The sequence below is a fragment of the Hesperophylax consimilis genome, chromosome 6, assembly GCF_061612785.1.
Source record: "Hesperophylax consimilis isolate HC1 chromosome 6, BYU_Hcon_1.0, whole genome shotgun sequence".
In the NCBI taxonomy this organism is placed as follows: Eukaryota; Metazoa; Arthropoda; class Insecta; order Trichoptera; family Limnephilidae; genus Hesperophylax; species Hesperophylax consimilis.
Window position 1 is genome coordinate 26,615,992 of NC_142841.1, and position 16,545 is coordinate 26,632,536.

The following is a 16,545-nucleotide window of genomic DNA, read 5'->3' on the forward strand; positions in this document are numbered from 1 at the left end:
TTATTATATCATTATAGGCTAGCTGCTTGACAAAATTGAAATAAATACAGAACTTCAAAAAATCTTTCACAGAACTTGAAAAATTCTCCGAAACAATCCGTCCTTCGTTTAACAGTAATTGAGTTGTTTTAAATAAGTTAGTTCTTTCTTCTCTTCAAATAAGAATCCAATTGAGCTTTAAATTGGTTTATATTAGTAGAATCGATGACACGTTGTGTAAGTTTGTTCCATGCATCCACTACTCTATTTGGAAGGAAGTGTTTCCTGGGATTGGATGCAAAAGTTGTGGTTTTTATTTTTTTTAGTGTCCATGGAAATTAACATTTTTGTTGGTGGTGAAGATATCTTGGATGCCAGAGCAACTGTAATGTCCAGATAAAATTTTGAAAATCTGAATCAAGTAACCCCTTTCTCTTCTTTCCTTTAACGTTGATAATCTTAGTTCCTTGATTTAACATATCTTCGTATTGCCAGTCTTTCAAAGCTCTTGCTATTTTTTTAATTCGACTCTGTACTCTCTGCTTGGCAAAATATGCACTCCATATTTGGAAACCATTTCCAGGAGAGGTCCCACATACTTGTATATTAGTATCTAATATATAAGCCGCTAAAATGTTGCCGATAAGTCTGTATTGTCACGGTACATACAATGACCGGCGCAACAGTACTGCAGCACTGTCATTCGAATTGTGTATTATACTGAATAGTGTCTTGTGTGAAGTAACAATACACAATTGTTTACTTTTTACCCAAGTTCACTTAGAAAACTCATATCTTTCATTTTTGGAGAAACAATTACTAATTCCATCATTTTCTATTTCCAGGCCGTCCTACACAGCTTCCAGCTGAACAGCAAGGACTTCAACTTCGGCTTGACGCGAGTGTTCTTCCGACCGGGCAAGTACGCCGAGTTCGACACCATCATGAAGTCAGACCCTGAGAACCTGAAGTCCATCATCAAGTCCGTGGAGAAGTGGCTGGTCAAGTCCCGCTGGAGGCAGTCCATCTTCGGAGTCATCTCCATCATTAAATGTAAATAATATTATTACAACTTTATTAGTTTCATAGTTAAAGCTCATTTAGGAATGTATAGTGTAGAATTGTTTGGCATCTGAGTAATGTGTTTATAATAAGACTTCCTAATTCAGAAAGTTTGTTGTAAGTGCAACAAAACACACCCAACAAACTTTAAACCCCGCAGGCTAAATTGTTCGCTTTTGGGAACAGCTCATATGATCTCTTAGATATTGTCATGCCTCCCTTACTGTCATGGTGAGAAATACGATCTTGAACAACCTTTTTAAACGGAGGGACAATTTATCCATTTTTTATCTATTTATTTATTTATTAACGGACATCGTCCAAATTACAAAATAATAACACAAATACAGTAAAATGAAAAATACAGGAGTAGACAAAGGTACATGAAAGCAAAGACATAAGGCAGATATAATATAAGAAAATAAAGTGACAAGTCGAATCAAGTCAAGACTACGCCGTGGGTCAGGACCACGGGACACTTATAATATTCCGTCACTTGTTTAGCGACCGGCAAAAATCATTCAGACTTATCCCAAAAAAGTTAAGGCTTTGACTTGAGTTGACCAGTCTACACATTCTGGACAATGGTGAATAATATCCAAAATTTGTCGAATGATGGTTGAGGAAGAGCAGTTCATTATTTCTGAGTCTGTGCGAGGGGATATTGAAGGGAATGAGTTGCAGTAGAGTAGGTGAATCAATAATACCATTTTTTTTTTCAATTTATTCGCGGGCCGCAAGGGTAGGATACAGCTTGACGTGGTTAACTTTGCAGTTGGTGGTTTTGCAAACTTATTAACCTATTAATAACCCAAACGGCGGAGATGAATTTTTTTTATCGCAAACCAATAAATTCTGATGATTTTTATTGTTCAAAAAATTGAGTCAAAAAACTTTGAATGGGTTCACGGGCCATGTGTTGCGTGTTGCTCATCACTGATCTAAACGGTGTTAGGAAGAGAAAACACTACACTTTATATTCAAATCTAGAAGTTAATCGTAGAAGAAAACCAAAGGTTCCGACTGCAATTTGAGAAAAAAATATGAAACTTTGTGAATATTTTATTAATTATTTTTAAATGAAACGATAAACGATTCATGACTAAGCAAACAAGATGAAGAGATGGGACGGTTTCTGCTAGTGGCGCTTGGGGCACTAGTGTATTACAGTAGAACCTTGTTAATTTGAAATCCACGGGACATCAAAAATCAAATTTCGAATTAACAAATTCCTACGTAATTCGAACTTTTATGAAAAAAAAAAAAAACGTACTCCGAAAATCTAGTTCTTCGGCCGCCCCTTCAAATTCGGATAGTACCTTGAGTAAATTCGTAATAATACGAATTATTCCAGTGTAAATCGAATTTTCGCAGCCGATTACCGCCGCGGTCAGCCCTTCAAGCTCAGTTATTCTAAGTAAATTCGTAAAAATACCACACATTAATATCGAATTTTCGCTGCCCCTTAATTTAGGATTTTCGACAAAAATTCGTAAAAATATGATACAGTGGTGCCTCACACAACGAACTTAATTCGTTCCAGGAGCAAGTTCGTTATGCGAAAAGTTCGTTATGTGAAACGCGTTTTCCCATAACAATACATGTTAAAAAAAATAATTCGTTCTGTAGCATAAAATATGGTAAGATGACATAAAAAAAAGATAATTTTTTTTTGTTATTATTTTTATTTAGATACATCTAAAAACATAATGAAAAAAACACACATTTTTTAATTTTAAGAAATAATCGAATCTTGCACATCTTCATCCATTTTCCGCCGATGGTGCAGTGAAAAACCTGTCCAAAGTCGTTTGTTTCTCTCTTTTCTTCAACATCTGCTGGAAATAACGGACAAGAGTATCGGAGTACAGGTCGTTGACCCTGTTTGCTTCAGCGGAATCCGGATAGTGGGCATTGGTAAACTCCTGAACTGCTTTCCATTTGACCAGGATGTTCTTGATGTCAGCAGTTGGAATTGGTTGATTGTTTGATTGTTGCTCCTCGTTATCAGATGACGCTTCCCTTTGAGCATTGTCCTGTTGTTGGGCCAGAAGTGTTTGGAGCTCTTCAGTTGTCAGCTCTTCTTTGTGTTCCTCAATAAGCTCCTCTACATCCTCTTCCTCTACCTCTAATTCCAACCTTTGGGCCACTGTGATGATGTCCTTCACCACTTCTGTGTCATCAACTACTGCTTCTTCCTGAATCCACGAAGGCACAAGCATCTTCCAAGCAGAAATGAGGGTCCTTTGTGACACTTCTTCCCAGGCCTTCTGTATAAGTCGTATTGCCAAAAGGATATCAAATTTCTCCTTCCAAAACATTCGGATAGTCATATTGTCTCCACCAAACTCGCATTCTTCAAACACCTTATTAAAGAGGGCTCTAGTGTAGAGTTTTTTAAAGTTCGCAATAACTTGCTGATCCATTGGCTGGAGAATGGATGTGGTGTTTGGTGGCAAATACTGCACCTTGATAAAAGGATAATTTTCCTGCAATATTTCTTCTAGGTCTTTTGGGTGAGAAGGGGCATTGTCAAGTATCAGAAGGGCTTTGAGCGGCAGTTCTTTTTCCAACAAGAATTTCTTCACGGCAGGAGCAAAGGTTTCCAGAATCCATTCGTTGAAGATAACTTGGGTCACCCAGGCTTTTTGATTGGACTTCCAATGGACGGGCAATTTGGACTTAATAACGTTATTTTTCTTAAAAATTCTTGGATTTTCAGAGTGATAAACAATAGAGGTTTAATCTTGAGGTCTCCGCTGGCATTAGACGAAATCATAAGGGTAAGTCTGTCCTTCATGGCTTTGTGTCCTGGCAATTTCTTCTCTTCTTTTGTAATGAATGTTCTGCTCGGCATTCTTTTCCAGAAAAGACCCGTTTCATCGGCATTGAACACTTGTTGTGGGCAGTATCCTTCATCCATAATAAATTTTTGAAAATTAATAGAGAACTTTTCTGCTTCTTTTTTATCAGCACTGCCAGCCTCACCATGCATATTAACGCTGTGGATTCCATACCTTTTCTTAAATCTAAAAAACCACCCCCTGCTGGCTTTGAAATCTTCTTTATTATCTTGATTGCTGCTACTTCCAGGGATGTTTTTCTTTAGATCTTCATAAATTATCTTGGCCTTGTAACAGATAATATCTTGGGTTGTTACGTCACCTTTCACCTGCCTGTCCTTAATCCAAATCGCTAATAGCCTCTCCATTTCCTCGTGGATTGAAGATCTATGTTTTTCATTAAATAGTTTTGATACTCCTTTGGCTGATTTTATTGCATCCTTGTTTGTCAAAATGGTGAAAATGGTGGTCTTGTTGAGGCCAAACTCTTTGACGAGGTCACACTGTTTTACCCCACATTCACTCCTTCTAATTATTTCCTGTTTCATTTCAAGAGAAATCACCTTCCTGCTTTTTTTAGAACCCATCATATAAAAAAAAAAGTTGAGTTTATCTTAAAAGGACGACTGCCGTGATACGTGTGCGATTTAATTCGTAATGAAGAACGATTGCTGCGATACGTGCGTAAGTTAAGCGTACTACGCAGTGACTAACGAGTCTAATGACTGCCTGCGCGGGAGGATGCAATTAATCGGCAGTGATCGTAGAAGATCGGGCGACTTCGTTGTGTGAAGCGAAGTTCGTTGTATGAATCGTGAAATGAACGAAAAGGAAGTTCGTTGTGTGCAGCATTCGCTGTGCGAGGCGTTCGTTGTGTGAGGCACCACTGTATATTTCTGCGTAAATCGAGATTTCAGATATTCAAATTAAATTCGTAAAAATAGATATAATTACGTGTAAATCGAAATTTCGCGGCCGACCCTTTAAATTCAGATATTTCATGTAAATTCGTAAAAATATCTCGTAAACTGAATTTTCTCCGCAGATTGTTAACGCGGCCGGCCTTTTAAACTCAGATATTCGGATAAATTTAATAAAAATACGATATATTTATGCATAAATCGCAATTTCGCTGCCGATTTCTGTTGCGGCCGACCATTTAAATTCAGATATTTGGTGTAAATTTGTAAAACATGTTTCCGCATAGAACGAATATTCTCGGCCCGTCAAACTTGGATATTCGAAAGAAATTTGTAAAAATACAACATTCCAGTATAAATCAATTCAGATTTACAAAATAATAATACTAATTAGGATGATGTAAAACCACATAAATATATATTTTTCGGCATTTTACGGCCACGGCTGTCTTTTCGATTCAGATTTACGAAAATCGAATTAAAAACTATTTTCTGGGTATATTTTTTGGCGAAAATTTGGAATTACGCTTTTTTTCAAATTATCAGGGTTCGAATTAACGAGGTTCTACTGTATAAGCCATTAAATGTTTTTGGAGTGGCTACACTTATAATTATTTTTTAATATTATTAGTTAATGAGCGGGCAGCATTCTGCTGATGCCCTCATATCTTATTTCACAATACATAAGTCAATCAATTTTTTCTTTCCAAATGAAAATCCAATGGAGCTTTAACCCGTAAATAGCTGATTGCACACATTGTCGTTTTCGTTACTTTATTGTGGAAAACTAAACATATGAAGTGAATAGTTATTTTTAAATATATTTACAATGGAATATTGGGAGACTTTCAGTGAACCGCTGAGAGCCAGTTGAGGGATTCATTGTCAAAATCTAATTTCTCTACTTTAAATCCTATTTGCTAGGATTTATACTTATTCTAAGGATGTTATTTTATTTCTGTGTTGTTGTATTGTTTTCAGTAAAGAACAAGATCCTGTACCGCCGCGCCAATCTGATCATCATGCAGAACGCCGTGCGGGGCTACCTGGTGCGCAAGCAGCACCGCCCCCGCTACAAGGGCATTGTGAAGATACGCGCCCTGGAGGGCAGCCTCAAGCAGCTGGAGACCACCTCGGCCCAACTCAACAAGGACAAGGCGGCGGCTCTGAGCCAGATACAGAAGTTGAGGGAGTCCATTACTGGTGCTGTTCTAAGAATTAAGGTACCAACTATATTAACCTAAACAACTCCCTGGCTTTTATATTGAATATATAGGTTCCATGACAAAGCAACGCATTGAAGTGAAGCAAAAGCACAAACAACGAACCTAACCTAAGTTAACCTGTCTTTTGTCATGTTCTGTTTATTCGGTTACCAATAATTATTGCTCTGAATCTTGATAAGTAATCTTGAGTAAAATTTTATTGTTGATTTAAAGGTTTTGTGATTATAATATACAAATTGTTTTTGATTAATTATGTATTCAGAAACATTTCAAGACTCATTTCGTTTTCATCGATATGTTGCAGAATATACACTCATTAAAATAAAAATGTCCAATCTTTTACTTTACAGTTTCTGTTATTTTTTTTTTTAAATTTTCATGTACATGTTATGATTGCACTTTTTTAAGTAGTCATGTTGCTTATCCTATGAATATTTTTTTGATTTCAGAACGAACCAAAGATAGACAGCGCAACCATTGATAATCTGTATAACCAATTACTGAAACAAATAGAAAGACAGACGTCTGCACTTCAAACTGCGATGGTTGAACAGAAGAACAGGTAATCTTCCAATATATTATTGCCCCTAGACCAGCCTGCAATGAAAAACAGAAAAAAAGGGTAATCTTTCAACTCTGATTACCCTTAAAAAAAAATTTTAAAAACCCTCAGGCTTATTTTTTTCGGTTTTGCTAAGAAACGGCTATTGCCTGTAGAGTCAATTTGTTAACTGTAGGAACCATTGCTCCTTTCTATGGTGAGAAATATGACGGTGTTAAAAAAAGAAAACATCATGTTTTATATACAAATCTAAAAGTTAACCACATAAGAATTAAAATGTACATCTTTATGAAACCAAAGTTTCTGACTGCAATTTGAGAAAAAAATAATAAACTTTTTTTTAATATGCGAGACTGTAATGTTTATTTTATTTATTTATTAATTTAAGAGCCCTGATGGGCTTTTACATGTAACATAATTTAACTGCATAATACAGTGACAACAGAAGGTTTTTATATTTAAAACATCAACACAAAAATAACAAATTTTTTAAAGTTCACAACATATCTACAAGAAAACAACAAATATACGCAAACGCTCTTAAAATATGCTACATAAAAATCTCATTCAGGTATCTCTTGAAGACAGGCAAACTTTTATTAAATATGTCGATATTTGAGGTGAATTTGTTTCCAAGTCTGTGAAAGCGAGAAATAGGTGCATGTATGTGATAGTTGGTATTAAAGTTATTGTTGCAGAATAATATATTTTGCCTAGTTGCTTGAGTAGGTACTCTATAATAATACATTTGTCCAGTAAAAGTTTTTTTCTTTATTATTAATTTTGGTTCAGTACTTAGATGAAAATACGTAAGGTGTGTTTTCGGATACATTAATATTCATTAATCTTTAACCTTCCGACAGCGTCTTTGAAATTAATATAACTGTCAATATATCAGATTCATTGATAGTAAAAGGTCAAAACTGTTTAATTTGATATTGTTTTTATGCTTCAGGGAGGAACAAGAGCGTCTCCGTAAGATTGAAGAAGAGATGCGAGCTTTGGAAGAGGCAAAGATGAAGGAAGCGCAGAGATTAAAGGATGAAGAGGAACATCGAAGATTGTAAGCATTTTTCTTCCTTTGTTGATTGACTTTGAAAACATTTAACACATCCATGTTTCACTTTTATATAATACTAGCGTAGACTAGGGTAGTCAGAATTCTTGATTCTTGACAAATCAGTCCCAATTTTTTAAATAATAAAATATTGTACTATAGGTAGGTACTCTATTGCTCGTCTGAATTCTTCACATAAATTCAAAGCAGAATTCTTTGCACCCAACTGACTAAAATTGACAACTTGTTGCAAACAACCAAAATTCTTATTTTCATTATTAGTTACATTGACCCCTTTCATAGTTTTGTTAACACTTGAATAGATAATTCCAATCTCCTAATTCATTACAATTTATGTAGCAAGGTAGCTTAACATATTATACTCCTTCACATATACACATTATGGTGTCGGGGCTGAGGGATCTCCAATGAATAGTGAAATATTCCAAAACTGTGTTGTACAAATGTTATTATTATGTATAGGAGTTTGTTATATTAATGATTGTGTTGCATTGTGCGTTTAGGAAAGTGGAGATGGAAGCGCGGCGCAAAGCGGAAGAGTTGGAGCGTCGCGCGCAGGAGGAGCGAGATCGCGCAGCGGCTCTGGCTTTGCAGGAGCAGCTCAACCGCGACGCTCTGGCGGACCAACACGAAAGAAACAGGTAATAATTTATTTTTATTTTTTATGCACTTTTCTATTCTCTTTTTCTTATTTCACTGTTTAATACTTTAACTATGTATTATAGTCCATATTATTCCAATGCTCTATTAAATAATGCCTTTGCTTAAATTTTTGCTACTCAATGTTCATGCAATGTTTTCAATATGTAATTCTCGATCTCAAATAATACAATATATCCTTTTTATAGTGGACAGAAGATGCCTAAACCGAGGTACAGTTTTATGATTGAATGTGCACTTTTATAGAAACATGAGCATTATGCAATGCAACAGAAAACACCTCACAAATAATATGTACTTACTAAAAAAAAGTACATACTATTTTGCACATTTATTTTTCAACCATCTTAGCATTAAGTAATACTATTAGAGCAATCATTTAGCATTCAGTAATACAATTAGAGCAAATCATTTCATGTTTAAATGCAATGGATATTTGTGTATTATTCTATGGAATGTTCCACACAGGTTGGACCAAGAGCGCCGCGACCATGAAATGGCCCAGAGATTAGCCAATGAGACCAATGGTCACGTGGAAGGATCGCCTCCTCAAATTCGAAGGTTCGTAGCATTTTATATGTCACCATCATCACAACCACTCATTTTATAAAAAATATTTAACACTTTTTCGAAAACGATTTAAAAAAATTATTTAATTGAAAAATACTATGTGGGTTGTTTTATCCAGGTAAAAATTGATGTAAAATATTTTTGTACATATTTCCTAAAAAAATCACAATTCTTTGATCACCAACAATGTATAATGTGTCTTTTCCCATAAAATAATGATGGCTATTGTATTCCCGACAGTTGTACGCCCCTGGATGGAACTGTAGGTGGAGAATTTAAATTGAACAGGTACTCACGCAAGTACACCCCTGCTAATGCATGGCTAACCAAACCTAACTAACCACTATTTTTGTGTTTCTACATATACTGTTAATAGTTCCTTTTTAAATAACCAACTACTTAATATTCTTCTATACTCTATTCACCGAGAAGAGATCATTTTCATTAGCTAAACCAAACAAAATAATTGAAACACGGAAAAAAATGAAAGTTGCTAAATACCAGACCATTGTTACCATAGCTAGATCACATTGGAAAGAAGGTACGCAGATGTGTGTGTCTTGCCATGCTCAGAAAGGGCGTGATTTTTTAGTAGTTCATTAGCGCGCATTGTTCCATAGCTAATTCACATTCGAAAGAATGTACGCAGATGCGTGTGTCTTGCCATGCACAGAAAGGGCGTGCTTTATTTGTAGTTCATTAGCGCTCATTGTTACCATAGCTAGATCACATTGGAAAGAAGGTACGCAGATGCGTGTGTCTTGCCATGCACAGAAATGGCGTGGTTTATTAGTACTTCATTAGCGCTCACCACCAATGGTGAATAGCCACACTCTCCGCCCGCATCTCCCTTTTGGTCGAACTATAATATTATATTATTTGTACATATATACTTCTGTTTGTTTGATTTTGGTCATGAATCCTGTCGGTCACTAGAGTATAGAGTCTTCCACAAAATTTACTAAAAACACTGGTTTTCAAGGCTACTTACAAAAACACAATATAGGAATTCTTAATATTAACCCTTTATTATTGTTGAAAATCTACATAGATTACATTCTTGCTACAAATATGGGCAAGTGAATTTCCCATTTGAGAAATAATTGCCGCAAACCAGAATTAAAAATATCCAAATTGGCTGCTAAAAGTTTCAATCTGGCACAATTTGCATGGATAAAAAATTACAATAAAAATGGCAAATTTATGAAAACCTAAACCATTTAAAACCATTTTTGTGTGCAATAAGAAATGTGATGAACATCAAATCAGTCATTAAACCCCTGAGACGGGTGAAAATTAGTAAATTTCTCAAATACAAATTTCATATTGAAATAATTGGCACAATTCTATAAGACCAACTTTTTTAGTTTGGAAATGTAGACACCCGCATTATAGGCGTTAAAGAAATTTTGAATCTTTTTCAAATTTGCCATTATGTTGATTCTCGACCCGCCATTGTTTGGTTTATTAAAAAAATATATTTAATGGTGTTGATGGCTAATTTGACGACACATTTTATTAAATATGGCAAGGTTTTGGGTGGCATGCACAGCTTTTCAGTTTCTATGGCTGCACCCCACAGGTGATTTTTCAATATCTTCAGCACTATGCACATCTACATATTTATTACATTGTTTTAATTTTTTGTGTATATTTATGCATACGCTTGTTATTCTATAGAAATAGTTTACAAATCCATTGAGTTTTATTTGAAAGGAAGTTGAATCAGCTTCCTTTCAAATTATCTTGGAGAGAAAATTTTCAAAAATCTGCCAAAAAGGTTAAGTGTATAAAAAAAAATCCCTAACAAATATTTCAATATTCAAAAATTGATGTAATGCATATTTAAATGAGACATGAAGAGAAAAAATGGGTTAATTTTTTTTTTTTTACCTCTGACATCCAATTCTCTCGTGTTCTAATAGTGGAACAAGTTTCGACTAGATGTTAGTACGCAGTAGCGCTTCTAATTGTAGCTCTATGCGTTCAAAGGGTCAATTAAGATTGCTTTGCTGTGTTTCCCAGCTGAGGTAGAATACATATTAGTTTTTAAAACTCACAGTTTTTGAATTGTATTAACACCACTTATTTTATTATTTTGTGATATTTAATAACTATTAACTACATAACCACTTGATTAATATTCGGATGTATGATTTTTGGAATGAGCGCGGCCGAATCTAAAACTGAACACCTGGAATTCTCTTTATATACTTACTAACTTTTTTTTTTTAAATCACTGTCGCTCGAGTTGATAAATATCTGTTATTTTGGCAACCGGTCAACTCAGGACAGTGGCTATTCAACACTCTTGAAAAGTGATATTAAATCATGAAAAGTGATGAAGTGCCAAAAAAACTAGGTTACAATAGGTTCAGGCCAATTTTTCAATGACTATATCACTTTTCAAAAGTCTGTTGAATTGCCACTGTTTTGAGTTGCCTTGGAACCATTATTTTGTTTTTTTTTTTCTGTATTATTTAGTACATAATCCATATCATTCTAACGGGAGATAAATGATGTTAACAAATTAATGATGATTGTTCCACGCCAAAAAAGCATCAGTGATAAAACATTACATTCAAGGAAAGCGAAAACAGTAAAATAAAATCTACATATATTGTATGTCATTATATTCTAACATGTTTTTTCATTCATCAAAGAAGAACAACAACAAAAAATAGTTCTCATTTACGCAACATTTATTTTATTATTTTGACTATTTTAGCAGGGATTTGTCATTTACACCCTTTTATCTTGGGAACGTCAATATGGTTCTAATAAAATAATTCATCAAAAATAGTATTTGTACATATTATTTTCATGGAACATTTTCAACAAACATATGTAGATTTCGTCCTAAAACGTGGCCTAAAACTGTTGTATTTAGTTGTGAATGTAAATAATAGAAATGTTAATTTATAATAAGTGTTTCATCAACAATTGTGATTGTTTGTTTACAGGTCAGAAAAGGTCAGGTTACAGCAGGCGATGTTGGAAAAGCAAAAGTATGACCTTTCCAAGTGGAAATATTCAGAGCTTCGAGACACTATTAACACGTCGTGCGATATCGAACTGCTGGAGGTAATTACCCTTTTTTTATTGTCACTTAACATATTTAGAGTATTGGTAGAGTATAATCGCATATTTGGTCCCCATTATATAAAGTGCATTTCAAAAATATAGAAAGGATGTGGCACAGATTTCTTAGATTTATTAACTTTAAGCTGAATATTCTAATTCAAAACACTAAGGACGGGTTGTTTCGGAGAATTTGAACAATTCATCAAATTTCAACGTTCATTTTCGGGTTCTGTGAAAGTCCTATTCAAGTTCTGTTTTTATATCATTACAGTAGAACCTCGTTAATTCGAAATCCAGCGGACATCAAAAATCAAATTTCGAATTAACGAATTCCCACGTAATTCGAAATTTTATGAAAAAAAAAAAAAAAAAAAATGCGCCGAAAATCGATTTTCTCGGCCGCCTCTTCAAATCCGGGTGGTATTTTAGTTGTAAATTCGTATTAATACCAATTATTTCTTTATTTTCGCGGTCGATTACCATAGCAGCCGGCCCTGTAAATTCAGATATTCGCTATAAATTCGTAAAAATGCTATATATTTACGCGTAAATCGAGATTTTGCTGCCGATTTCGGTCGCGGCCTACCCTTTAAATTGAGATATTCTAAAAATACGATATATTTCCGCGTAAATCGAGATTTCGCGGTAATTTTCCGTCGCGGCCGGCCCTTTATTTCAAATATCAGAATTTGAATTCGTAAAAATACGATATATTTCCGCGTAAAACGAGGATTCGCGGCCGTATTCCGTCGCGGTCGGCTCTTCAAATTCAGATATTCGAAATAAATTCATAAAAATACTATATATTTACGCGTAAATCGAGATTTCGCTGCCGATTTCGGTCGCGGCCTACCCTTTAAATTGAGATATTCGTAAAAATACGATATATTTCCGCGTAAATCGAGATTTCGCGGTAATTTTCTGTCGCGGCCGGCCCTTTATTTCAAATATCTGAATTTGAATTCGTATAAATACGATATATTTCCGCGTAAAACGAAGATTTCTTACAATAATAAGAAATCCTCAGTCGGAAGTTAATTTGATTTATATCAAATTACCGCTCAAGAGGGAAAACTGTCCGGAATCAATGGGACTAAGCCATCCTCAATAGGGGCCAATAAGTCGCGGCCGGCTCTTCAAATTCAGATATTCGAAATAAATTCGTAAAAATATGATATATTTCCGCGTAAATCGAATTTTGTCGGCAGTTTTTCGTCGCGGCCGACCTTTTAAGTTCAGATATTTGAAGTAAATTCGTAAAAATATGTCATCTTTCGGCATGGATCGAAATTTTTCGGCCGATTTCCGTCGCGCCGTATTTTTTCAACGCGGATATTCGAAGTAAAGTTAGTAAAAATACGATATATTTACGCGTAAATCGAAATTACGCGGCCGAGTTTCGTCGCGGCCGACCCTTTAAATGCAGATATTTGGCGTAAACTCGTAAAACTACGACATATATCCGCGTAAAATGTATTTTCTCGGCCCTTTAAACTCGGATATTCGAAATAAATTTGAAAAAATACGACATTCCAGTGTAAATCGATTCAGATTTACAAAATAATAATACTAATTAGGACGATGTATAACCACGTAAAAATACATTTTTAGGCGTTTTACCGCCACGGCTGACTTTTAGATTCAGATTTACGAAATATTATGATTTATTTTCGCAAAAATCAAATTTTTTCGAATTACATGAACAAATTTTCGTGCGCGGACAAAAATAAATTTCGAATTACGAATTAACGAATTTCGAATTAAAAAAAATTTTGTATGAAAAAATTTTTCAGCGGAAATTATTTTTGCGAAAATTTCGAATTACGCGTTTTTTCGAATTATCGGGGTTCGAATTAACGGGGTTCTACTGTATAGGCTAGTTGCTTGACAGAACTGAATTAAAACAGAACTTGAAAAAATCTTTCACAGAACTTGAAAATGACCGTTGAAATTTGATGAATTGTTCATATTCTCCGAAACAACCCGTCCTAACCATATTCTTTTGATGAAACATCAAAATTTTACTATGCTGTCAGATAGGCATTTTATCTCTGACCTTGTTCTATCAAATAAAATTATTAATGATGGTATAGACTAGTGATAGGCGGGATTGAAACATCAAAAGAATCGAGTGATTAATCGATTTAATTGCTCGGAGTTCAGCGGGAGCAGTAGCTGCAGACAGAGGCTGCATTTTTTGTTCTCGGGGTGGGGGGGGTATATATGGCACATTCAAATGGCAACATTTTGGTAGGTAAGTACTTCATTAATGGGTAAAACCAGTTTTTACATACTGGCAATATGTTTACTCTTTATGTCCATTTTATTTGACTACGAATTTGAATGCTTATACTTCCGTGAAGTCATTCTTCGATAGAAGAAATAATACAATATTTCATCCTCATGGACATAAAAACTTAGTCACTAAACGAAAACCAGATATAAAATTTATAAATCGGGCTGATTGGGTTTTTCACAACACTTACATATATAACCTTAAAATACATGTCAACCTGTTCCTAGATTCTTCATAGTTTGATTAGGTTTTTCACAAAAACGGCGCATTCAAATTATCAATTTATTTTTAACCTTCCCAACAGATAAGTCAGATTGCCATTTTTTACACAAACTAAATGTACTGGCTCCGAAAAATCCCAACCTAAAAATGTATGAATTGTTCACATACTCGCAGCTTCTTCGGTTGCTAAATAATATCAAAATTAAACAGCCAATATCTAAATCAACATTACCAATATAACACAATTACCAAACAATAATTGTGTAATCCCAAATGCATATCAAATAATGTTATATAGTACGTAACACAATGCGCAGGAAGAATATCTCGTTTGTCAAGCAATCCGAGTCCAAGATTTTTTTGACACATCTCGGATTTGGGAATTGATTTGATATCGATAAATTCTGACCAATGACGTGACTGCTTTTATATCAATAAATTCTGACCAATGATGTGACTGCTTTTATATCGATAAATTCTGACCAATGACGTGACTGCTTTTATATCGATTAATTCTGACCAATAACATGACGGCCGTGGTTATGAATGATTTTTGACAGAATCGATTCCTTGTTCAATGACGTTTCAAAACGATTTTCTCGGACTGCGTGGTGATTTTTGACAGAATCGATTTGTCCATGTCAATGATTGAAATATTTCGATGGTCAAATCATTGATTGTGCCCATCGCTAGTATAGACAGCCCTTAAATTCTTGCCAAAATAAAATGTTTCAAATAGAAATACGAGACAAAATGTTACACTTTTCTGTGATGATTTTAAAACCAATTATCAGGCTCACACCGCTCACCTATAAATCGACTGGATAATTTTGGTAATAGATGTTGTAAAGAAAATCCCTCAAAAGCTGCAAACATATTTAACACCTTCTTTGCGAATGTAGGGGAAAATCTTGCCAATCTCATTCATACTGACCCAAATATAACATTTCCAGACTGTAGTATTGATACTGACAATAATATAGCAACATTCCAAGTCACCACAGAGAACGAAATAATATCAATTATAAACGGTATGCAAGGAGGTTCTGCCCCGGGTTTTGATGGAATAACAGTTAATATTTTAAAAAATATTAAAAATCAAATTTCTAAACCGTTAAAACACATAATAAATGTAAGTTTCCAAAGCGGAGTGTTTCCATCAATCTACAAACAAACTACCATTACTCCAATATTTAAATCTGGTAACCCAGAAGAAGTTAGCAATTACCGACCCATATCAGTAATCTCGAACATAGCAAAAATTTTTGAAAAGATAGTTAAAAAAAGGATAAACCAATTTGTAAAATGTAATAAATTAATTAATGAAAATCAGTTCGGTTTTATGGAAGGTAGAAGCACTCAGGATGCAATTGCAAAATTAACTAGTCTTGTTCATAATTCATTAGATAAATCATTAAAATGCATTGGAATTTTCATAGATCTTAAAAAAGCTTTTGATAGCATATCACACGACAAACTTATAAGTAAATTAAGAAACATTGGATTAAGTGGTACAGCTATAGAATGGATAAAAAGCTACCTTTTCAAACGCCCTCAAGTCGTAAAAATCAACGATGTTCTTAGTCAACAAAAAACAAGTCACTTCGGCATACCTCAAGGTACAGTCCTGGGACCGTTACTGTTTATCATTTATGTAAATGACATATTCAATCAAAGATTAAATGGAAAAATAATATCTTATGCTGATGACACTGTCATAATAATTGAAGGTACAGATTGGAATAATGTTAATAACTTAGCAAATACTGATATTAATATACTGAAAAATTGGTTCGATAAAAACCTCCTCTCATTAAATACTGAAAAAACAAAATGTATCCCATTCTCTATCAACAAATTTAAATCAATACCAGAAATAAAAATTATAATACATCAACTTAAATGTAACAGAACTAATTGCAATCAAGAATGTTCTATACTTAGCCTAACTTCTGAAATTAAATATCTTGGTATATATATAGATCAACATTTTAAATGGAAAAAACAAATTTGTGAACTTGTCAAAAGAATTAGAAAATGTAT

At 34.3% G+C, this 16,545-nt stretch overlaps 1 protein-coding gene across 7 annotated transcripts in view; it reads left to right on the top strand.

The window, feature by feature from the left end:
• The window catches only part of jar (Myosin heavy chain 95F jaguar), a 102,808-nt gene that overhangs the window by 82,257 nt on the left and 4,006 nt on the right, over positions 1 to 16,545 (top strand). For 5 of the 7 annotated variants that reach the window (XM_089632505.1, XM_089632508.1, XM_089632509.1 and 2 more), the window contains exons 13-20: positions 825 to 1,032; positions 5,786 to 6,027; positions 6,480 to 6,592; positions 7,548 to 7,655; positions 8,174 to 8,311; positions 8,799 to 8,891; positions 9,141 to 9,188; positions 11,864 to 11,984. In XM_089632505.1, coding sequence (XP_089488631.1) covers positions 825 to 1,032; positions 5,786 to 6,027; positions 6,480 to 6,592; positions 7,548 to 7,655; positions 8,174 to 8,311; positions 8,799 to 8,891; positions 9,141 to 9,188; positions 11,864 to 11,984 — 1,071 coding nt within the window. The remainder of the gene's footprint in view (positions 1 to 824; positions 1,033 to 5,785; positions 6,028 to 6,479; positions 6,593 to 7,547; positions 7,656 to 8,173; positions 8,312 to 8,798; positions 8,892 to 9,140; positions 9,189 to 11,863; positions 11,985 to 16,545) is intronic. The other 2 variants (XM_089632510.1, XM_089632511.1) reach the window with 1 other exon arrangement.